This window comes from Battus philenor, unplaced genomic scaffold, assembly GCF_028537555.1.
Source record: "Battus philenor isolate CCGP_79_NKW_IND1 unplaced genomic scaffold, ilBatPhil1.0.hap1 SCAF_24, whole genome shotgun sequence".
Classification (NCBI taxonomy): Eukaryota; Metazoa; Arthropoda; class Insecta; order Lepidoptera; family Papilionidae; genus Battus; species Battus philenor.
This window is the reverse complement of record NW_027181687.1, coordinates 4,474,072-4,497,689: the sequence shown is the minus strand read 5'-3', so window position 1 is coordinate 4,497,689 and position 23,618 is coordinate 4,474,072. Positions and strand designations below refer to the sequence as shown.

The following is a 23,618-nucleotide window of genomic DNA, read 5'->3' as shown; positions in this document are numbered from 1 at the left end:
ATCTTTATCAATAAAGAATTTTTACCTAGTGGTAAGTGATAAACCCTCTGTACTGGAACATTATGTCTGACAGTCACATTGACTTAATACTTTTGCCAGAAACTTTTGTAATAACTTTTCTTACTTATGTTTGTAAACTACCGCTGATAACCTACTGGAAGAAACGAACTTCATACAATTATGCAATTTCCCCTTTTTGGTAGTATGAAATCATTAAACGGTTTATATGAAAATATTTCAATTCGTTTACCAACTACGAAGGGATTTACTCGTACATATGTCTTGTTTGTTTAAGAGTAGTTAGTGGTCAATTGAATATCTAGCCTATAAAAATATATAAATAAAGTTTTATTACAAAATCATCATTACACAGCTAAAAAATCGCACGATACTGGAAATACTAAACAGTAAGAATTATAACAAATTTCCTGGTACTATTATCTGTACTTATCATATAACAGATAAAAGGAAAATTTGTATATATGATTAGTAGTAGTGCGATTTCTTACCGTGACAAACGTTATTTAAGCATCATGGTGTTAAAGTATTTACAGGTTATATTGTTGATTTACGCAGGAGTTGGTATCGAGGCGGCAAAAATTCTAGCGCTGTATCCGTGCCCATCGATCAGTCACCAGGTTGTATTTCGAACATTGACATTGGAGCTACTTAAACGCGGACATTCAGTGACAGTGGTGACGACGGATCCGATTTTTCCCAAAGGCGACGCACCCGAGAACTTAACAGAAATTGATATGCATGATGTATCATACGAACTACTGAAAAAAAATATTGCACACTCTATAACTGGGGCTAAAAATGATTTCATAGCTCAGTTTAAACTTGTTAGAGAGCAATTTCTATCGCTTCTTGAAGAACAGTCAAAAATAAAAGAATTTAATGAACTTCTCAATAACAAAACACAAGAATTTGATTTAATATTTGTTGAAGCATTTTTCAGTACATTTCTGGGTATAACGCACATATACAAAGCACCAACAATCTTAGTAAGTTCCTTCGGAGGATTTCCAGACAGCCATGAAATAATAGGATCTCCAATTCATCCATTTTTATACCCAAATGCATTTCGTCATAAGCTATATAATTTATCTATGTGGGACAAAATATCTGAATTATATAATTATCTGCAAATAAAATACGTTATGAACGATTACAATGGAAATGAAGAAGCAGTTATGAAAAGAGTATTCGGGTCTGATGTTCCTCCACTAAATGTTTTAAAAAATAATGTCGACATGTTGTTTTTGAATATCAATCCTATTTGGGAAGGAAACTTTCCTGTGCCACCTAGTGTGATATATATGGGAGGACTACATCAAAAACCACGGAAGGAGCTACCTAAGGTTTGTATAGCTGATTAATATTTTACAGCAATTATTATTGATATTCAGATTTTATTCTTTATTTTCTGCTGTCAACTTAACCCTATTTAATAAAAAATTATCTGAGGATCAATATTTTTAAAATTAACGCAAGGTTGCCACTCTTAGGGTTCTGATAACCCACACGTCGCTATCGAGATACAAATGCATCCACAATGTGTCACTATTTAGAGTGGATTTTGAGCTGGTGCCATAATTTTTCCACGCTTTTCGGAAATGACGAAAAAACTCAATATTGCGACGTGATAATATTTCTAAGGAAATCGGATGATGTTCATGTGGCCAATATTTGGATTCAATAAGATGGCGCCATGCCATACAGTCTGTGGTCATAACCAGGTTGTGTACTCTCTCGTTTCAGTGATCGGAATTAGCTCCTTAGATCGTGTAATTTAACACGATTAAAAAGTTTTTAGACGAAATTATTAGAAATCACAAAAATATGTCAACAAGCCTATAAACCGCTCATGAATCATAGGATTAGGCTTAACGAAATAAAGTCACATTTATGCAAAATGAACATGGATAATTTTGACAAAAAAGTTCGTATATTGATGGAAAACCGTGGTCGTTATTTGCCCCATGTGTTACTTCATAAATAACTGTATCCTACATACTATAATACATAAAAAAAAAACAATCGAAGGACTAAATAAAACGGGTTTTTCCATTTAATTCTAATTTTGCATTAATTTTGAGACACCTTTATAACGTCATATCTACAGGAATAAATTAATTGCTCAAAAATAATTTGTACAAGATTATTGCGCAAGTTCGTTTTTTTATTTTGTTTTGCTATTGTAACTTAATTATTAAAAATTTTAAATTCTGACCATTTACAACCGCTTAAAACAGTTGATTTTGTTATTAGCTTATAGCTATACCTAATATATAAAATTCTCGTGTCACGGTGTTCGAACTTGAACTCCTCTGAAACGGCTTGACTGATTTTTACCAAATTTAATATGCGTATTCAGTAGGTCTGAGAATCGGCTACTATCTATTTTCTATACCCCTAAGTGATAAAGGTTGTTCATACTTAAAAAAGAAAAATTAACAAAATTTTTTGTTTTTATTTTTTTATGATACAGAATACAAGAATACATACAACCATAAATTTTCACTCCTCTACGATCAACCCTTATTTTTTATTTGTAAATTAAAATATCATTTTTTTTTTGCAAAACAGCGTTTGCGGGATCAGCTAGTCATTGTATAAAACTCGTAAAATGAAAAGGTTACATTCGATTCTTAAAACTTTTCCTGTTATTGCACTCGGCTAGCCTGCACAAGAACCGAAAGTTAGACCCAATTATGTCTGAGTAGATTAAATTTGGAAAGCAATGCCTGTCGTTCTTAAAGTACTTATGTCTGTGGCATTGTTCTTCCAAATACATATTAAAATTAGGATCCTGTGTTTATTGTTTCGATTCGGTATTCTCTTATGCACATATACCATTTTGTAGACGATTTTTTATGGTGTATGTTTTAGGATCTTCAACAATATCTCGATGACTCTAAAAATGGTGTGATTTACTTTAGCTTCGGAACAAACGTACAAACTTCTATTCTGCCTCCGGAAAAAATTGCAATATTCCGCGACGTACTATCGCAGCTACCGTACAATGTTCTTTTAAAGTGGGACAATGAGAATTCCCCTTTTAAATCGGATAATATAAGAGTTTTCAAATGGCTACCACAATCGGATCTTCTGCGTAAGTAACCTTCTTTAAACAGAAATAATTTGATGAAAAAATGAACAGTGAAAATTCGAAAAGGTTTCACAAAAAATTGTGAAGTGAAACTAAAAACCTATCTGAAAAGAATAGATTTAACATGATTTCAACGTCTTAGCAAAAAAAAATTTTCAAATATTAAATTGACTTATTTAAACAGTTATAACGTTATCTGAAAACCGACAAGGCAAATTGACCTAAGCCCCAAAAATTTTATCCAACTGTGAATGAAAATTATTGAAAACCACCATGAAGGAATTGAACAATAATATTATCTCAAGGTAAAAATGCTGTGTGGCGTAGAATTTTTCTAATTTTGCAACCGAAAACCCTTGTGAAACTTTTAATCTCCCTATTGTTTTACATTAATCTGTAAAAATGTTATTTACAGGTCATCCAAATGTTAAGCTATTCATAACACAAGGAGGTTTACAATCTACTGACGAGGCGATAACAGCTGGAGTCCCCCTTATAGGGATACCGATGCTGGGAGATCAGTGGTATAATGTGGAAAAATACGTACATCACCAGATTGGAATCAGACTCGACTTTGACAAACTGACCGACGATCAATTAAAAAATGCTATTTTAGAAGTTATACAGAATGAAAGGTAATATAAATTAATGTATTATCGTATCTTGATTTCATTCGACGTTACTTGATAAAAAAATAAATAAGTGAAAATTATTTATAAAAAAAATAGGCTTTTCAAATCTCAATTTAACTAATCTAGTCGAACTTCTTGTTGTTTTATTTAGTTAATGATCATATTTTAATTCTACATCGATCTTTTTCATCTCTATTTATACCTCAAAATTGGAAGCAGGTTTATCTTTAGAAAGAAAGTTATTTTCAAGTCAAAAAAGTATTAAATAACATTTAGTTTTCTATTGCTTAATAAAAGAAGTTTTAATAAACCTTGTAATAAACCGCGGCTTTGTTTGGATTGTCAGCAAACGCTGAGTGCAGGAAGCTCCTAACTGGTCCAGGTAGACATCTAGGGGAGTTCAATATCTAGCAGTGAACGCCTAGTAGAACATAGCAGTAGGATGTACCAGTAGCTAAAAGGATAATGATGATGATTTGAAAAATATTTACTATTATAACAACACTAATTCTTTGTTTGCTTATAACCGTGGTTTTTGTAATCCAATACTTCTTTATTTAAAAAAAACATGTGTATTTATTATATAACAATGTGCACACATATAGTTTAGTTTTGTAGTGAGGTATAAAATCGAAAAAAAAATCATAAATTTCACATACTAACAATGGTTAAAAAATAATTGATTAGCTGATACGCTAATGCTCACGGTTTATGCTACTTGCAGCTATCGGAACAACATGTTACGACTTCGATCTTTAATGCAAGACCAGCCTCAGAAGCCGTTGGAGCGCGCCATGTGGTGGATAGAATACGTCCTCAGGAATGGCGGAGCGAAGCACTTGCGCGCGCCCGCCGCTAATATGGCATGGCCTGAATATTTGGAGCTGGAGCTAGTGACCTTACTGTTCTGGGCTATGGCTTCATTCATAGCCATATTTATTTTGATAGTGAAACTTATAATTACACTAGTTTTGTTTGTTTATTATTTTTAAATTCTAATTTGTATCGCTAGTGTTTTTTTTTACAATATTTATTTTTTCGCTTAAACTAAACGCAGACAGTTGGGAGAGGGTTGCCATTATTTGATGCGGATCTTTCTTCTCCCAGCTGCGAGGCACGACAGCGTTTTATAATTTGTTACAATTTTTCTTACACAATTTTCTATTATGGGTAAATACAGCTAAAATTTATATATATTAACATTACAATTTGGAATACTCAATTACATATTAGTTGCTACATTATTTTTTTTCAAGACGCTGCCCAAGCGCTGCAGACCGTTAAATGCCTTGAGATTTAGGACAATGTGCTGGGCCAACTCATCAAAAGATTCTGCTGTAGATTTTTTCTTGAAGGTCCGGTAAGCTGAACGGAGGTATATTAAGGTTTTCACATAAGGTCACGTGGTAACGTCTTTTGGATGCGAATCGGGAGCAGTGTCTGAGTAAGTGATCAAATGTCTGTACAGGGCGTCGTCACATGGGCAAGTCTCATTATTGATTATTTTAAAACGTTGCAGGTACTGCTTGCAGTACCCGTGCCCGCTTAGTAGTTGTGTGGGATGGAAAGATGTCTTGACGAGTTTTCGCAGTTTGTTTATGTCGGTGAGTTTCGAAAGGAGTCCTATGGTATGTCGACCCTGAGCCGAGCTCTCGTATCTAGCCTGCCAAATGCGGTTGTGTTCAGCGCAGATTACGCTCTTCACGAAACTCATTGGAAAGTAGAAATAAGCCGGTGTAGAGTGCTTTGCGGCAGCGCTCTTTGCTGCCAAGTCTTCTGCTTCGTTACCAACGACGCCTGTGTGGCTTTTGACCTATGTAAAGTGTAATGTAGGTGAAGCGCGTGCGTGTATCAGAGTGTGAATTTGTGTGACAATGGGGTGGTTGTTGCTTCTATTCTGCAGTGCGGCGATGGCCGATTGTGAGTCCGTGTGAATAATTGTGTATGTATTCGGGTATGTTGAACTGGCCCACGAGTAGGCTTTCAAAATGGCGAGAAGCTCGGCTTGAAAGACCGAGCAAAACGAGTGATGTCTGTATTTGGAAGCGGTCTTGCGGCCTTCCAGGAAAGCAACGAATGCCGCTCCCACGGAGGAGTATTCCAGCTTGCTCCCATCAGTGTATATATTCAAAGCATGGGGATAGGTTGATGTATAATTACGATCTCTAGAGGGGGAAAGGACAGAAATGGATACTCTGGTAGCGGGGTGCAATAATTTGTGTGGTGGTGTAGGGCGTTCTAGAATTGTATCACAAGGTAAAAGATGAGAAACGCCGGTAAGTTTTGTGAGTTCCAGTGCCTGCAACTCCCGAACTTTGAGGTCGAGTGGGGTGAGTTCTGCAAGTGCTAGAGCGGCTGTGGTGGATATGGTCTTGTACGCCCGTGTGATCCTGATGGCAAAGCCTCGTTGCATACTTAACAACCGCCTTATTATTCCTTTTTTTAGAGCTGCTTGCCCCCATATGCCAGCATCATATGTCATAATTGGCTCAATAACACTAATGTAGATTGTCCGGATGTTTTCGGGATGTGCCCTATGTTGGTCTAAAGAAAAGACAAAGTCTGTTGAATATGCGCGAGGCTTTTTTGATAGTGTGCTGAACATATTTATTAAAGAGTAAAATCTCGTCAATGATGACTCCCAGAAGTTTGAACTCGTATATAAACGGCAGGCAGTATTGGCCCATTCTTATTGAGCATTTTTTGGCCGTGGGTGTGAATGCAATAACTTGTGTTTTTTCGGGGCCAAAGGTCAGCTTAACACTTTCACCCCACTCAACAATTTTACTAAGCGCGGAGTTGGTTAAATTTTAGAGGTCATCAGCGCGAGTGTGGTGTGTAATGAGTAAGACGTCTTCGGCGAACACTTGTAAGTGGCACCCATCAGGCAGATCTATTTCGAGAAGCTTATACAGGATAATGTACCACATAATTGGGCCACATGCCGAACCCTGAACGCAGCCCTTAGTTAGCATCTTGGTGACTCGTTCCCCGGCGTAATCTAAAACCACTTCCGTCTTCAACATAGTTTTCGATAATTGAAAAAATGTTTCGAGGGCAGCCGATCTGCCTGAGGTCCTCGGATAGAGCTGGCCACCAGGCGTTATTAAATGCCGTCTTGATGTCAAGGGAGACGACGATGACGGCCTCTCTAGCTCGTTTGGCCAAGCGAACGACATCGAGAGCCGAGGAGATCGCCATGGTTGTATTGGTTTGCTTCTTGAAACCAAATTGGTGACCGTTGAGCTGGCCTGCAACCTTGGCTACAAAGGTCACCCTTTTGATCAGGAGCTCTTTCAACAGCTTCCCGAAAACAGAAATGAGGCCAATCGGTCTGTGAGAATCGAGGGTACTGTAATCAGATTTACCAGGCTTCGGTATGATCTTGACGTATGCTTGCTTCCACTGGCGAGGAAAGTGATGCAATTTTAAATATCTATTTAATAAATCTGTTATTAGCTGTGGGTAAGCCTGTGTAAATTGGGTGCATATGTCTGGAGTGAGGCCATCCATACCTGGTGCCTTTTTTGCATTCATAAGTTTTAGTAATTCCAGTACCTCCTCCACGGCGAAAGGAGGTTCGTCAGGGGCCTCTGAAGTATCCTGTCTGTGACGGCGAAGATGCCTGTGTCGGGCTAAAAAGTCCGGAGAATCGTCGGGAAAGAAATGGTTTAAGAGGGCTGTGGCGCTTTGTTGGGCGTCATTTGTGTGCCTTGTGTCTATCTTCAAAGTGGTAGAGGGTTGTCGCCGAGTCGAGTGTTTGAGGAGGCGATTAGTCACTGACCATACATTCTCCTTATCTTGTCGATTGCAGAATGTGCGGAAATCGGCCGTCGAAGTCTCTCTAAGCTTTCGAGCGTATTCAGTGCGCTTAAAGATTAAATCCTCGCATAATCGGTCGTAATTACACTAGTATTGAGAACAGTTCGAAGAGACAAAAAACCAACGCGTGCATAATGAGATCCAGTAAACTATTTTGTCGAGCTGGAACTATTGGCTGTAGTGATCTTGGCCGTCGTTTTATTAATAGTCGCATTCATGTTTCTGACGTAACTTGTAATGGACGACTGTTCGGATATAAAAGAAATCAAAGAGCGCATATTATGTTAAACTTTGTAATAATAATAACTTTAGTTAGTTTAGTAAATATTTACAAATCTTACTTTAATATATCTTTTCTATATATAGTAATATCACCTCGTTTTCGGTTAGTAGAGTTTAAATGTGCATTTATATTGTTAACATTTTAGTATATTAAAATAAATTTTACTACTACTGTTTTACACGAAGTGAATTGAAATAGCATAATATGGATTTAGTATTAATAAACAAACTGAGGTATAACGAAAAAAAAACATTTGATTGCTATTATCATCTATAGCCAAAACCGTAGGTTAAAATGCTTGGAGTGAAAAAAAACCGTGTTTCTATCAAACAAAACAATAGACAAAATTAATTAAAATATTTAAAAGTAATAATAGTAATAATTAAAATATTAAGTATTTAATATTGCCAATACTAATTTTTCAGCAAAAAACCAAAATTTTGATAAGAAGAGGTAAGTAATAATCTATTAATTTACACTATTCACAAACTCATAAATAATTTTTTTTCACTAATGTTCACATTTCAATAATAATAGGTTTTCTTAAAAATATAAAACAAAAATAAACTATGTAAACAGGAACATACAAGGTAGAATAAAAATATGAGGACTAATTTAATTGCTAACAAAGTATTAAGCTTATATCAAATTTAAAATAGTCTCCTTCAAAGTACTCGGCTAGCGATGCACTTGTCCCAACATTCATTCTTCAATTGGAAGTATTTCTGAAATACTTCTATCGGAAGGCTCTTTAGCTGCTTTGTTGTAGCCTGTCAAGTTGTGCTAAAACGGCTTCTTTTCGATGTAAATCTGATAGTATTTTTTATCACGCTTTATGAACGCAATATTGAATATAAACAGAAAAAGACAGTTTTTGAACGTATTTGGAGAGATAGAATAAAAAACCATGAAACGGAACGTAACGTTTAGCAAAAAGTTAGTGTTAAATATCAGAGGGATCAACAAATAATTTACACGTAGTGAAGTTTTCCATAAAATAAAATATAATAAACAAAGTGTGTCTCGGTGATAAATATTTTAATTGTATATTAATATTCGTGTAACATGGCTATAATAAAAACGTGTTCTGGAACCTTTATCACAAGCGGCCTTTCAGTCAAAGAGTTATCTCTGCTGATTAAAAGGTCCGTCTATTCATGCCGTCTATAGCTTCACGTAATTATATATTATAATCAATTATAATCAGATCTGAGTGTAACTGCCGATGAAGTGTGCTACTTTGATTTAATACTATAATTCTTTTACGCAGAATGGATATACTACATTTTGATGGCCATAGTAGTCACAACATATACCAGTACAATATTGAATTAAATAATTAGTCGTTGCCTTGTTTTTGTATTACCACTATATGATGTAATCAATCAGCAACCTACTTTGCCTATGTGAGAAAAAAATATGTGATAGAAGGTCAAATTGACAAGCCACAACTATTATTTTAACTTATTATCTGACAGAGAAAATTATTTTTGAAAATGTTATCAGCATTAAATGACACTTTAGGGTAATAACTAATTTAAAGTTGTTAGATTTTTATACAGGTATATACACAATGTTTTATAAATGTAATATCATTTTATCTAGAATACAGGAGTAAATAAAACAAGGATGGTATTAAGATAAATTTTTATTTTTATCAAAAATTTATCTACTCAACTTTTAATTTTTTTTTTAAAATGTCTTTCCAAATGAATGTAACTGAAATAACTATGAACACAAAAGCCGTTATTATCAAGGCTATGCACTTAAGAATGAATTCTAGTTCATAGTATTCAGTCCAACTCATGTTAGCTGCTGGGGTTCTTAGAGTATATGTACTGCCATGCCGCAATACATGTTCAATTGACCACATTGCCCGTTCCAATGGTGTTTGAGGTTGATCATGCATAAACTCTCTCAGGTAAACTATGTTCTGACGATAACTGTCAATAGAAAGATAAAAATTGCTAAAAAATTTATTGATAATTTTTCAATAAATTCTTTTTGGACAAAATTTAGTAAAATAATTTACAAGATATTTAAGAACATATTGATGATATGTAACTCGTAAATAATTTTAATTAATACTTATAAATTTTTCATAATTCAATTAATTTTGTGAGTTAGGTTAGGGTACATAGAATTATTGTTGATCAGATTTTTTTAGAAAAATTAAAGATCCTTTTGTTATGTTGACCATTGTGCATGATGTAGTTGCCTGTCATTGAAATTGCAATTAGTCCTATTTTATTTTAATCTTTATATTTGGATGAAAAATTGTAGATTTGTTTTGTCATGATAATTAAAAATAAAAATAAAATTAAAATATTTGTGAAAAGACCTGCCAGTCTTTAGATAGGGTATTAAAGTCCAACATCAAGAACTGTAAAAACATTCTAAGTAATTTACATATCAATTAAAGAGATAACACAACTAAGTAAATCATGTTAGATGCTGACATGTAACCAACTTATACAGTAGTAATATATTTAACAGACTTTGTTTAGTTGGTGTTAGAAAGCATAGTTTTTATGGTTTGGTTGGACTAAGATTCTGGATCTGTGAGGAATAGAATAGGAAAAGAATATGTATGATGTGTTTTCAAATAAATATTTTATACCTTTTATCTTCTATTACAGTTTTTATAGCAGATAGTAATTTTTCTTCAGTAAGTGTGTTCATCTCCAAACCTATTCCAATTTTAAACCGTTCATAGTTTGCAACATTGTACCACTGATCTCCAAGCATAGGAATTCCAATAACTGGTACACCTGCTGAAATTGCCTCATCTGTTGATTGTAGTCCTCCTTGTGTTATAAATAGTTTAATTTTTGGGTGTCCTGAAAAATGACACATGATCTATTATAGGAATTTTATAACGTAAGCTTGTTATATATATATATATATTTCATATCACATATAATATAGATTAAAGGCCTGTAGTTAATATTGCCCAAAAAAAACTTGTACTCGATCTACCACTAACTTAAATACAAAATGATAATTACTTAACAAATCAGACTGAGGTAACCATTTCGAGATTTTAAGGTTTTTAGATATGACAGGAAAATTTTCGTCATCCCATTTTAATAACACATCATATTTCAATTGAGAGAATACTTTGCTTAATAAATGAACTTTTTCTGAAGGTATTAATGATGTTTTTACGTTTGTACCAAAACTAACGTATATAACTCCTTTTTCAGAAGAATCCAGATATAATTGAATGTCCTAGAACAAAAATAGTGAAATATTATATAATTATTTGTATTAAGTCAGTGGATTACAAAGTATTGTTCCAAAACTTATTTAAAATGATATTTTGTACTGCAGTTTGGTGTAGTATAGCATACAGGGTAATTGATTTTAGGTGTAAAACCTTTAAAGAGTTTTTATACATATTTCCTATCAACCCCTCTAGAGTGATCACTCTGAAATATGTAATATTAATTTATTTTTTGTATTGCAACATTTAAGGCTAATAATTTCTGTCAATATAGTCTGCAAGTACCAATAGTAAACAAAAGTTAGTTTTAATACATAGTATTATGATTTTTGGAAATGCTCTTTTAATTGTATTACCATTGTAATATTTATTAATGAAACCTTTAATTTTTGGATAGGATTAACCATATATTAATTGATAGAAAATAGTATACATAATCACTTGTTTAAAGCTTTGACATCAATTACCAATTATCCTGTATATTGGTAGTGTAATATGTGTAAATGTAAATAGTAGGTTTATAAGCAAAGAAAAAAAAAAGAAAATAGCTTACCTGAGGCAATTTCTTTTTTTTATTTTGATGTACACCGCCCATAAAAATTATGTTTGGAGGGACGGGGCGATTATTTTCCCAAATAGGGTGAACATTTAATAATAAAAACAACACGTTATTGTACAATTCTCTTATGCTTGGAGTGTCTGGTCCAAACACACGTTTCAACACTAGATCTTCACCTACTTCAGTTGATGCTAAAAGATTATAGTATCTGATTTCCTGGTACAACCCATCTAATTTTTCCCAGAAGGATAAATTGTGAAATCGCTTTCTTAGCATATTTGGGTACACAAATGGGTGAAATGCAGCTCCAAACACTTCATAATTGCCCGCAATGGAACCAAACGAACTTAATTGAACCACAGGAACTTTAAATATGTGAGATAATGCTAGAGTCATCCTTACGCAAGCCTCTGCCAATAATAAATCAAAATGATTTTTTTTCTTTAATATCAATTCCTGCAGTGCTTTGTTATTCATCTGCTGCTCAAATATTTTTTGTGTTAAATTATAAATGAATCTTATACCCTCAATCACATCTGAATTAGGATCGGCTAATTCTAAAAATTTTTGCCACAAAGAGTACGACACATCGTGGACATCGATTTCTGTCAAGTTAGCGGGTGCTTGTCCTTCGGGAAACGCAGGATCAGGAGTAACGACAGTAACTTCATGGCCTCGCTTGACCAGCTCTTGTATAATCGGACGGAAAACCACTTGATGGCTTATTGACGGCACTGGGAAGACGGCTAGTATACGAGCTGCATTGATGAATGCACAGTTACAGATTAGAAACACTAATACCGCAGGGGACATTTTCAGTCGGAGAACACTTATCTTCTGAACGTACTTCGTAACTGCGCTATAATGCGTGTTTTGAATTAACAACACGCTAACATTTGCAATTTATTCAATGCCGGTAATCAGTACTCTGAATAATAAATATATTTATACATATATACGTTACATACATAAGTACGTTTTTCCAATATCAGGCTTGAATTTTTCGGATGATTTGAGAGTCTTGAAACACAATAACTAACAAAATAAGCTGTTTATGTAAATTGTATTAAGCATGGTGTCCAGGGTGTTTATTAACACTTAAAGGATTTGCACGTTGTGAACATTTATGAAATAAATCTTTTATTACAATAACTTTTAGTTCCATAGTGAACACTGTAGCATCGAGAACGTGAGTTCGAGTGACTACAATTGAAACTACGAAATGAGTATTGATTTTTAATAATTTTATTACGTGAGGACGTAAGGGTTGACGAATAAACAAAGCGAGTTTTGACAATTTTTTCATTGAAATTTTATTATTATTTCGAAATATTATCCATCTATGCTCGCATCAGCTCTGAAGCAACAACGTGTTTACCATTCATTGTCCTAATTGAAATTTTTTTAACGAATTATAATTTCATTAATGTGGTATTTTTTACCGGACGGAAATCCCACGAATACCCTGACGTTAATAAAAACGACTAAAATCTGTAAAATCGGTTGGAAAGATCATGTTCTTGCATTGAGACATGCGAGAAATTTGTTTATTTACTAGAAATACGAGTATACTATCTTAAGAAAGAAAAAAACTGCTGTCGGTTATAACTCGGTCCAAAAAAATCAAATTAATCAATTCTTCGATTGTTTTTTTTTTTTTTGTAAGATGAATTAAAAATTAATGTATTTCTTTTGATATAGAAGATATTGAAAAGAATTATATAATTGGAGCGTTTAAATAAAAGTATCACAATTTAAGGAGAGTATGGTGATCTCTTTAAAATAAATCTTACACTGGAAACTGTTTGAATGTTATAATGTATTTCAGTTTTTTTCCATTTAGATTAATAAAGCTAATTTTAAACTCGTAGATCCCTTTCTGTTTCATTACATTTTAGTATAATATATTTAGTAATCAATAGTTTAAACATTAAATGAAATCACAGCATCTTTATGTCGTAAATCGCTTCAAACAGATTAATAAAAAAATCGTACAAGATCCTTTTTTAAAAATAAAACTTGTTTGCTAAAATAACGTCGAGGCTGAAATAAAAATATATTACCCTGTTTACATTACATTTGTTAATCTAATTTGTGACAATACTCTGTAAATTTATAACTTGAAGTATGCAAGTAACTAGCATCTGCCTGAAATGTCAGAGGGCTCACAGTTCTAGCCTTCTAAGAACGGATAGTTTAAAAATAATATAAATCAAAAGGTTTGGTAAAACTGAGGTGTTTAATGTTTACCTGTGAAATGCACAAAGCCGATAACCCATTTAAAAACCAATTGTAAAGTAAATTGATTTAGTGTTACAAGATTAGTTCTGATTTATTTAGTTTCATAATGCAACTGGAACTTGATAAACACAGTCAAATTGAAAAGAACAACACTTTGTTTTTTATGAGAGGAATAAAGTGTTAATGATATGTGCTATGCCTTCCAATGAGTAGCTATTATCGTCATCACCATATGTATCGATAGACGCCCACTGCAAGGCAATGGTCATCGCCAAAAATTACTACCATGACCAGCCTTACGCTGCCCACATCCAGCAACTTTCCTTATCCCTATCCCTACCACGTCTACCTACGCGTGGTCGTTACTCAAGAACCTTTCGTTAACCTTGATTCTTCTCCGGGTCTCATTTCTGGTTTGATATAGCATTTACGAGCATAGCATGGCAAGCAGAGATATCAAGAGTATTCGTAAAAGTTGACTATAAAGGACCTCAGCGTTGGCTTTCTTTAAAACGAATGTACAAAATGACTTCGTCTAGTGTGTCACCCTACTGTGGCGGAGTGATGTTCAATCTCTCCAAGACTTTCCTAGACTATAAAGGACTTCAATATGTTCTATGGATCCCAGCCCTATAAGCTAATTGTGTCAGGTAGGAATTATTTAAGTTGGCATCCTCCAAGAAGATAGAGTATGCAGAATTTTTTTACTCGGAATAAAAAAAAAACTAACGTGTAATAACGGTATATTTATAATTTCGGTAATTATGAGTTACAAGCTTCTTCAAATTACTTTTATTCTAGATAATGAACAAATTTTCGATTTACAATATATACGTCAGTTTTAAAAAAATTACAATTGTTCGTTTTAGAATAGAATTTACCGCAAGCAAAAAAGACACGCAGCTATTTTAATAAACACAATGGAAAACACAGTCGCATCAATTATGCTCAATTGATCATAAAACTGCCAATTATAAATGTTTTTCTTTTAATGTTCAGTTCCTCATTGAAAGAAAAAAATGTACACTGTAATATTGATATAAAATTCCATTTTTTTTACAATCAATAAATAAATATAAACTATACTAGTGAGATGATGGCACTGCTCTCGGGCAAATAGTTTCAATTTAATTTTGTCAAAACATCGAATTTTCTTTTATTCGAGCAAAATCTTACTGCAAAATATTAAATATATTTTCTACATTACTAACGTACCAAGAATACGTTTTTCGTTAGTTTCATCATAAATATGTGTATTTTTAACAATGAAAACCAATGTCTTTATTATGGCAATGATAAAATTTGTAATAAATCTTTTGTATAGTCATCATATGATTACCGGCTTAATTATTATATTTTGACTATAGCGGTTTAATAGGATATACAAATTGCATACCAGTACAGTGTCCCCATCCAAAATTTGATTTATAGATTCGTCAGTTACTATATATGAATTTTTATCATTCATCTGGATGCACGTATAGTACCTTAATTTTTTTTATCAACCATGGCACTATCATTTTAACTAATCAGTTTTTAATTTAGTTTTTAAAATGTAATTACATATTAATAAAGCTAAAATGACAAAGGACACTAAAGCTATTATTAACAAAACTGATAATTTAAAAACAAATTCCAGTTCAAAGTATTCAGTCCAAGACAAGTTGGCCGCCGGAGTCCTCAAAGAATATGCACTGCCATGCCGTAACACTTGCTCGATTGACCACACAGCCCGCTCCAATGGTGACTGGAGTTGATCATGCATGAACTGTCGCAGTCGAACTATGTTCTGATGGTAGCTGTCAAAAAGTTAAAAATCTCTCTAATAAACCTTTACATAAAATATTATCATTAATTTAGCTATAGGACCTCCATAGCTGAAGATAAGCTGCCCAAGGGTTTAAAATAGGACCGATCGAATGCGAACCGAATCTTGCGTCTTCTAAGGTTCAAAGTGACCTGTCGTAAATAAATCATGTTAAGTAAACTTCAGAGAATGATATACACATAGTTATAGAGTACATAAAATATATATTTATATATATATATCTAGCAGCGAACGTCATACAGTTGAAATGATGATGACAATAAATGTATATTTTATACCTTTTATCTTCTATTACAGTTTTGATAGCTGAAAGTAATTGTTCTGCATTCAGTTTGTACATCTCCAGACCTATACCAATTTTAAGCCGTTCGTAGTTTGCGACATTGTACCACTGATCTCCAAGCATGGGAATTCCAATGACCGGTACTCCTGCTGTAATTGCCTCATCCGTTGACTGTAGTCCTCCTTGAGTTATAAATAGTTTTATTTTTGGGTGTCCTGAAAAATTTACTAGAACTAATAAGAAAATACTGCACGTCTGCTTCCAAACTCGATATTGAAATTTATCAAACAAACTTAATATAAATTTCATAGATTATATAAAACAAATTGAAATCCCATAGTTAACATGGCTAATATAAAGGTTATATATAAACGCCGTCTGATAGAAATTCTACACTAAGTAATTTTTATTACCTCTGACACTTAGACATAAAACATGGGCTGGCAGACTTTTGTTCACATACACCAATTTTACAGTTTAACCGGTTCCTATGTATCCCCTGGAGTTACGACTTTACCATATTCTTTCACGATATCCGACAAAAATGTGAAGATTAAACGTAACTATGTCAAATAAGCGTTTCAGCTGAGTTCCACATACAAGTTAATAGTTTTCGAAAAACGGGGAGGAATGAATGTTTAATTAATTAATAATAACTGCAAGCTTACACTAAAAGTCGTATTTCGTCTCATTGCAAGTCTAGACAAGCGTTACGGCGGCGTTTTGCAAGCTGTTGTACTGAATGTGGAATATGCAAGTTTTTACAAGTTCCTTGAATTCCTAGCATGGACTCCTGAACTACTTTGGAACTGGGGGTATAAACCGATACTTACTCAATAAATCAGATTGCGGTAGCCATTTTGAGATTTTAACGTTTCTGGAACGGACAGGAAAATCATCGTCGTCCCATTTTAACAACACATCATATGGCAATTGAGAGAATACTTTGCTTAATACATGAATTTTTTCTGAAGGTATCGTCGATGTTTTAATGTTTGTACCAAAACTAACGTAAATAACTCCGTTTTCAGAAGAATCCAGATATAATTGAATGGCCTTGAACAAAAATAGTAAAATTTGTGATAACTAACTAATTTACATTCAGTGAAACATGAAAACGCGTTTATTAACGATAAATTTAAAACTATGAATCATTATTTAAAATAATTCAGTTCATTTAAAATGTTAATCAGTAACCAATTAAATTCAGTGTAAACGATATCTTCAATTTTTTAATGGCACAAATTTTGAATTCAAGATAAATAGTTTTAACCAATCCATACGACAGAGGTGTACTACAATGAAATAGCGAGAGGCAATGAGTTATATACCAGATATATTAATTAATAACAATAAACGTTATTACAAACTACATATACAAGACACTCGAGAAAAATTTAGGGTGGAAAGAAGACTTAACGCAACCAAAAATGATGGAAAATGAATCTGTGAAAAAAATATGAGTGGTACTTATACAGATATTACACTTACTTGAATTAATACAAATGGATATAATACCAATAGACACATTAGCAAAAAGCCTTTACCCATACTCTAATAGACTAAACTCAAATATTAAAATTAAATCAAAGAACAGTCACACCCCACCACCCATGTGTACAACATGTGTTAGAGACATTTGCGAGCATATAACTTTGATAATTAATAAGGAATGTGTACTTTCACATACCAGGATTTCGGATTTTTAAACATGGGTAACGTAAATCCTAAAATATAAATGCTAAGAGGTAAATTTAATAAACTTAAATTAAAACATACCTGAGGTAATTCTTTTTCTTTATTTTGATGCACACCGCCCATATAAACAATGTTTGGGGGAACAGGACGATTATTATCCCAAATAGGGTGAACATTTAATAATAACAGCGACACGTTATTGCTCAATTCTCTTATGCTTGGAGTATCTGGTCCAAACAGAATTTTCAACGCTAGATTTTCACGTTCTTCAGTGGATTTCACAAGGTTATAGTATTTGATTTCCTGATATAACCCTTCCACTTTGCCCCAGAATGATAAATTATATGGCCGTTTCCGCAGCATGTTTGGATATAAAAACGGGTGAAATGCAGCTCCAAATGCTTCATAATTTCCTGCTACGGATCCGAATGAACTCAATTGAACCACAGGCACATTGAATATGTGAGATAATGCTAGAGTCATCCTCGCACAAGCCTCCGCCAGTAATAAATCAAAATGATTTCTTTTCAACAACAACAATTCTTGTAGTGAACTTTCATTCATCTGCTGTACAAATATTTTACACATTAAATCGTAAAGGAACATAACTTTTTCAATCCAGTCCGAACCAGTTTCATCTCTCAATTCTAAAAGTTTTTGCCACAAAGTGTATGAAACATTGTGTACATCTATTTCTGTCAAGTTAGCAGGTGCTTGTCCTTCAGGGAACGCCGGATCAGGAGTAACGACAGTAACTTCATGGCCTCGCTTGACCAGCTCTTGTATAATCGGACGGAAAACCACTTGATGGCTTATTGACGGTGTTGGAAAGACGGCGAGTATGCGAGCAGCGTTAATGCCTACACAATTGCAAGTAAATAATACCAAAATCGTAATATACATGTTCAGTCGGAGGACACTTTTCGTCTGATCAATTTTTTCTGTGCTTTATTAAACGTGTCACATTATTTATTCAATGACGTTAATACTTAGTGGTGTGACGAAGACCATTTACATAAATACGTTGCTTATAAATTCGTTAGTATAACGAGTTTGAGTTTTTTTAATGGTTTTGCAACAGCTTTAAAAGAAACAAGAAAGCTATTAATAGAATATGTTTTATAACTGCGTCGCGTGATTTTTATCTCGTAAAGTATCAGTTTTTCTAAATAATTAAATATAAACGGTAATGATGTCAACAAGAACATAATAAAATTGACATGAATTGTGTAATTTAAACCCGATTGTAAAAACATCTATTATGCTAAACGCTGTGGTTTGACACGTTACGGAAAGACGAAGAAATGTTGAATATTTTTTATTAAATAATTCAAATTAATAGAAAAAATTCGCAGTAAGTATAGAGCTAATTTAATTTTTGTTACTCTATTTGGTTAGCATTTGTTGGGGGTACTATTAATAGTTGCCATGGTTGTATGATATTATTGTTAAAAAAACTTATGTAAGAAAATTAAATGGGTTTTTCTAAAATTGGTATTATACTGTTAAACTGTTGCTCGCATCTCTATATCTGCGTACACATTTTAATTTCATCTGTATTAAAGTGCAAATTTTATTTATTAATCTATTATAATAACTAATCTTTTATGATTATCTTGTATTTGCAATGTTTATTTTTTTTTTTTGAGATTTAATATTTTCATTTGATAGCTTTCGTTATCAATACTGATTCGCTTTAATTGTTGTTTTTCCTTTTCAAAGAGTTCCGCTTCCATTTGATCTTAATATCTCGTAATTGCATTAATTATTGAACCTATGCTATCATTATGATAAGACTATTGCGGAAACACCGACGAACCAGATGAATCCGGCTATGTCGCGGAAAAGTGCCATAACGTATTAACATTGGAAAATAGATTCTAATCGTTGTCGTAATTTGTTCCAGATGTAAACTATCCATCGGTAAAAATAATAATATAGCTTCCTTATTTCATACCAAATAAATTTATTTATTTGATATGAAATTTTATTTATAATATACATTTTTAATTTACATTTACATTACAACCATCGGTATAGGATCTTAAATAATTTGGTTCTTATTTATCATTTCTAGCTGTTGCAATTGTCTTAAGGATGAAATCGTCTGCTTTAAATTACAACGTTGTTTTATTTATTGAATAGCTGTCCCCTGTGCAGTTGCAAAAATGTTTGCCTTTTCTTGAAAGTTTGATTAATTTTTATTTAATATTTAAAACTACTTAACACTACCAAGAAAAAAAAACTGACTTTGCGTAGTTATAAAGGCATAGAATAACAAAACAGATATCAAGTTGCATACTTGCGTTAACTTTTAGCATGACTGCGAAAGTATAAATAGAGAGATATTTATCCCACCGACTACATAAATAATTAATTTAGGTTTTGGTGTCTCTATTTAAATATGGCAATGCAATCTTATTAGTTTGATTTATATCTGTCTTTAAAAATCTGTTTATGCATTCTTTTAAAATCACCATAAATATTTTCTTGGTATAACTAACAATGGAAATCTTTATCTAATATTGTAATCTCTGATGGAAATTTAATTACTCCATTCTGTGTATCTATAGGTGTATTTATTGGTTTATTAATATCTGTGTAATTGCGATTTTTTAATATTAAAAGCATTCTTTGAATTTGCGTTTAATAAAAATGGTCTATGATCTACGTCAATAATTTTATTTCATAAGGAAGTAATTAACCACGCGTTTGAAACTGGTATTCTATATGTTATGTAGAAGAATTTTATATGTCTTCACTTAAGGAACCTGTACACTAAATAAATATAACTAAAGTGAAGTGGGCGAAGGCTTTTGGAGTTCTCGAGTGACGACCACGAGCCGGTAAACGCAGCTTGGGTAGGCTTCCCACCAGATGGATGGACGACATAATTAAGGTCGCAGGAAAAATATAGAAGATAGATATATCTATCTGTCGGCCTTTTGATTGATCTCAGCAAGTAATTATAAATGTTTACTGTAATGATATGAATGGCGCATGCTTTAATCAATACTACCTAGTTATAAAAACAGCAGATGGCTTATCACTCATTAAGCGCAAACAAGACAAGAATAAAAGAAGGATATACTTTGTAAACATCCGACGTCCCTTCTAAGAAACTCAACTAAAGTATGTGAAGAATGTCGAATGGTCATTTCTAGTTCAGGCTCCGGTGGAATCGCTGCTCACTCGAGTACTAGTAAAGATAAGTTAAACAATAGAATAAGGCATACAAATTTTTATATTAACTTTTGAAAGAAGAAGTTTCGGGTTTCTAATACTTGAGTAGCTATATATCTATTTAAATCGCCGTTTGCATAATCCCTCCCCACCGCTACGCACATTTTTTATTTATATTTCATCGTGAAACCTGTTTCTAGTCTTAGATAGATTTCTTCTTCTAGTATTGAGTTTCTTACAACCCCAGAGCGTGTTTCATTTGTTATAAAGTTTTTATTTAACAATTCAAAAATATTTATCTAGAAATATGTCTCGTGTACTTTGTTTTTTATTTGAATTTTTTTATTCTTTAATGCCAAAAAAATATTTTATTACTACATATTTATATAATAATGGCTTTAAATTAACTCTTAAAATAATTATGAATGTTGCGGTCAGTAATGTGGCGTATTCTCATTCTCTCTCGTGAAAGCTATATTATTATATTACAATGGCCCTACTCGTTTCGACATGTCTTGCCGAACAACTTGTTTGATTTTCACATCGCTTTTTATTAAACCCAACACCGTATTTGTTTCTTTGAAAAAATATATTCTATTCACTTTAACAGTAAGTTACGTAAAATAAGTTATTGGTGTCATAATAAATTAATGTACATTCAGCCTTGCAAACAAATGTCTTCAATATCACAATGGTAAAATTTGGAACGTTTTTGTACTGTCATTATACAAAAACCGACTGAATTACTTTGACTTTGACTATTACCACGTAATTCAAGTATCAAAATCTTTGCAGAATAGTGGTGCGTGCTATCGGAGCGTTTAATCTCAACACATATGGGGGCTACCAACGAAATAATATAGAATGGTTGCATCGCTATAGAGCAGGTGTTCGTACTTCAGGGAACGCCTGATCAGGAGTAACGATAGTAACTTCATGGCCTCGTTTGACCAGCTTATGTACAATCGGACGGAAAACCACTTGTTGGCTTATTGACGATGTTGAAAAGACGGCGAGTATGTTAGCTGCGTTACTACCCGCACAATTGCAAATCAGCAACACCAATACAGAAGGTAACATTCCAAACCGTCTGTCTCACTTTTCGTCTGAACATTATTTTTCACATTGCGTTGTTAAACTTATTTTGAATTAATGCTACATTATTTATTCAGTGTCCATAATGAATAATAAAAATCGGTAAAAAAACTTTTAAGTTAAACGGTTTTATTTGATACCCATATTGTGGTGGTTGTGGAAAAATATGTACCTAGTCCGCCATATTGGAACGGCGTCCATCTTAAATTTTAAATTTTGACATAATCATCGTGTTTTACTAGTGTAGCCCTTTCATTTGATACCCATATTGAGAGGGTTAAGGAAAAATATGTAATGCGTCATTTTGTATCGGCGGCCATCTTAGATTTATAATGTTATAGATTTTATAAATATAATATATTGTATTGTCATCAAAATTAAATGTGTGTACCAAATTTCAGATCAATCTGACAACGGGAAGGTGCTTAAATTTCAATTTCTAATTTTGACCCAAATAAATAAAGAAATAAATTCCGTACGGGACGAACTAAATAAAACCGTTTAAAAATGAATCTATTTACGTAAATATGTGGGCAAACACAAATTCGCATTAACTTTTAAATAAACTAAAAAGCCGTAAATGCAATTTTTTTATTAAAATGTCCAGCTTATTAATATCAATCGTTTAAAAAAAAAGTAGAGTGGAAATAAAAGTACTAGTTTCAAATTATAAAATATTCCTTTCACGGAGAACATAATAAAATGATTGTTTGTACTGTGCACTAGATAAATCCAATATTATTGACATGGTATTTAAACGCTTTTGTTAAAACATTCAAGATATTAAATATTTATGACGATTATTTTTTTATGGAATATTAAAATAGAGAGCGGTGACAAAGAGTAGCCGATTGTTGTAATAACAAGAATCAAAATCCTGGAATGGTGATCGCTTCCCAACCCACCGTGTTTCCTAAATTTGATCCTTACTGACTACTGACTATTTACAGTCACGAAATCAGACGATTCTCTTTCTATATAACTTGAAAAAGAAAGTTGTCTGAAATGAAGACGGGATTGTCTAAATTGAAGCTTATTTTGAGCGTAAAGAGGAACCATTAGCTAATTAGTATATCACTCTTGATGCAGAGTGTGTTTGTTGGTGAGGCGATACGTAAATGTAATGTAAAGGGTGAGAGAGAGAGAGAGAAAATAGGTAAGTTTAAGAAAATATTATTATATAGATCCCTGTCCGAAAAGTAAGACGGGGGGACGAGAGGACCCCAATAACGGGGGTCATATAAATAAAAAAGTGTGTTTAGTGGTCAATATAAATGAGATCTTTAAAAAAAGGTTTTATTTTTCTTAATTAGACTGGAGACTAATGAGTGATACATTATTTTCAACTTACTTCCCGTTTCCGCAATTTTTTAAAATTACCAAAAAAATCTTTCTTAATGTACACTTAGTTGTTTTTTTAAAGTACAAAGATTAATTTTGCCTATTGGACAATAGACAGGTAACTATAAAAAAACCGTATTGAGCTTGTAACATTATAATTTGATGCAGATTAGTTTTTTTCCTTGATTTTTTACTACTATTTGTTCTATAATTTGGAGCAAATGATCTGTGCGTATGATCTATATAGAGACAGATATTTTAGTCCTGACGTTGATGTTAGAGTGTCTTGGCTAGTTTTTTGGTAAAAATAGT

General features: G+C 32.9%; 4 protein-coding genes across 4 annotated transcripts; 1 reads left to right on the top strand and 3 right to left on the bottom strand.

Annotated features, from left to right (window-relative positions):
- The first annotated feature begins 507 nt into the window (after nt 1-507).
- On the top strand, nt 508-4,862 carry LOC137924704 (UDP-glucosyltransferase 2-like). Its single transcript, XM_068768122.1, has 4 exons — nt 508-1,364; nt 2,896-3,118; nt 3,531-3,750; nt 4,472-4,862. The coding sequence occupies exons 1-4, from the start codon at nt 534-536 to the stop codon at nt 4,737-4,739; spliced, it is 1,542 nt and encodes a 513-aa protein (XP_068624223.1). The 5' UTR covers nt 508-533; the 3' UTR covers nt 4,740-4,862.
- A 698-nt stretch (nt 4,863-5,560) lies between these two features.
- On the bottom strand, nt 5,561-6,229 carry LOC137924504 (uncharacterized). Its single transcript, XM_068767890.1, has one exon. It carries the CDS (start codon nt 6,227-6,229, stop codon nt 5,561-5,563), a length of 669 nt encoding a protein of 222 aa, XP_068623991.1.
- Nucleotides 6,230-9,482: 3,253 nt separating this feature from the next.
- LOC137924628 (UDP-glucosyltransferase 2-like) lies at nt 9,483-12,835 on the bottom strand. The gene is made up of 4 exons (XM_068768045.1): nt 11,632-12,835; nt 10,861-11,083; nt 10,473-10,692; nt 9,483-9,795 (listed from the first exon to the last, which is right to left on the bottom strand). Exons 1-4 carry the CDS (start codon nt 12,448-12,450, stop codon nt 9,522-9,524), a joined length of 1,536 nt encoding a protein of 511 aa, XP_068624146.1. The 5' UTR covers nt 12,451-12,835; the 3' UTR covers nt 9,483-9,521.
- A 2,568-nt stretch (nt 12,836-15,403) lies between these two features.
- Nucleotides 15,404-20,008, bottom strand: LOC137924503 (UDP-glucosyltransferase 2-like). Its single transcript, XM_068767888.1, has 5 exons — nt 19,990-20,008; nt 17,769-18,547; nt 16,823-17,045; nt 15,985-16,204; nt 15,404-15,677 (listed from the first exon to the last, which is right to left on the bottom strand). Exons 1-5 carry the CDS (start codon nt 20,006-20,008, stop codon nt 15,404-15,406), a joined length of 1,515 nt encoding a protein of 504 aa, XP_068623989.1.
- Between the last annotated feature and the right edge of the window lie 3,610 nt (nt 20,009-23,618).

Coding starts and splice junctions, on each gene's coding strand:
- LOC137924704 (XM_068768122.1), top strand. CDS start 534: ATGGTGTTAAAGTATTTACAGGTTATATTGTTGATTTACGCAGGAGTT. Junction 3,119..3,530: donor ACCACAATCGGATCTTCTGC/GTAAGTAACCTT, acceptor TGTTATTTACAG/GTCATCCAAATGTTAAGCTA. Junction 3,751..4,471: donor GAAGTTATACAGAATGAAAG/GTAATATAAATT, acceptor TGCTACTTGCAG/CTATCGGAACAACATGTTAC.
- LOC137924504 (XM_068767890.1), bottom strand. CDS start 6,229: ATGACATATGATGCTGGCATATGGGGGCAAGCAGCTCTAAAAAAAGGA.
- LOC137924628 (XM_068768045.1), bottom strand. CDS start 12,450: ATGTCCCCTGCGGTATTAGTGTTTCTAATCTGTAACTGTGCATTCATC. Junction 11,084..11,631: donor AAAAAAAGAAATTGCCTCAG/GTAAGCTATTTT, acceptor TTTTTGTTCTAG/GACATTCAATTATATCTGGA. Junction 10,693..10,860: donor ACCTCAGTCTGATTTGTTAA/GTAATTATCATT, acceptor GTCATTTTTCAG/GACACCCAAAAATTAAACTA.
- LOC137924503 (XM_068767888.1), bottom strand. Junction 17,046..17,768: donor AAGAAAAAGAATTACCTCAG/GTATGTTTTAAT, acceptor TTTTTGTTCAAG/GCCATTCAATTATATCTGGA. Junction 15,678..15,984: donor ACTGTAATAGAAGATAAAAG/GTATAAAATATA, acceptor ACTTTTTGACAG/CTACCATCAGAACATAGTTC.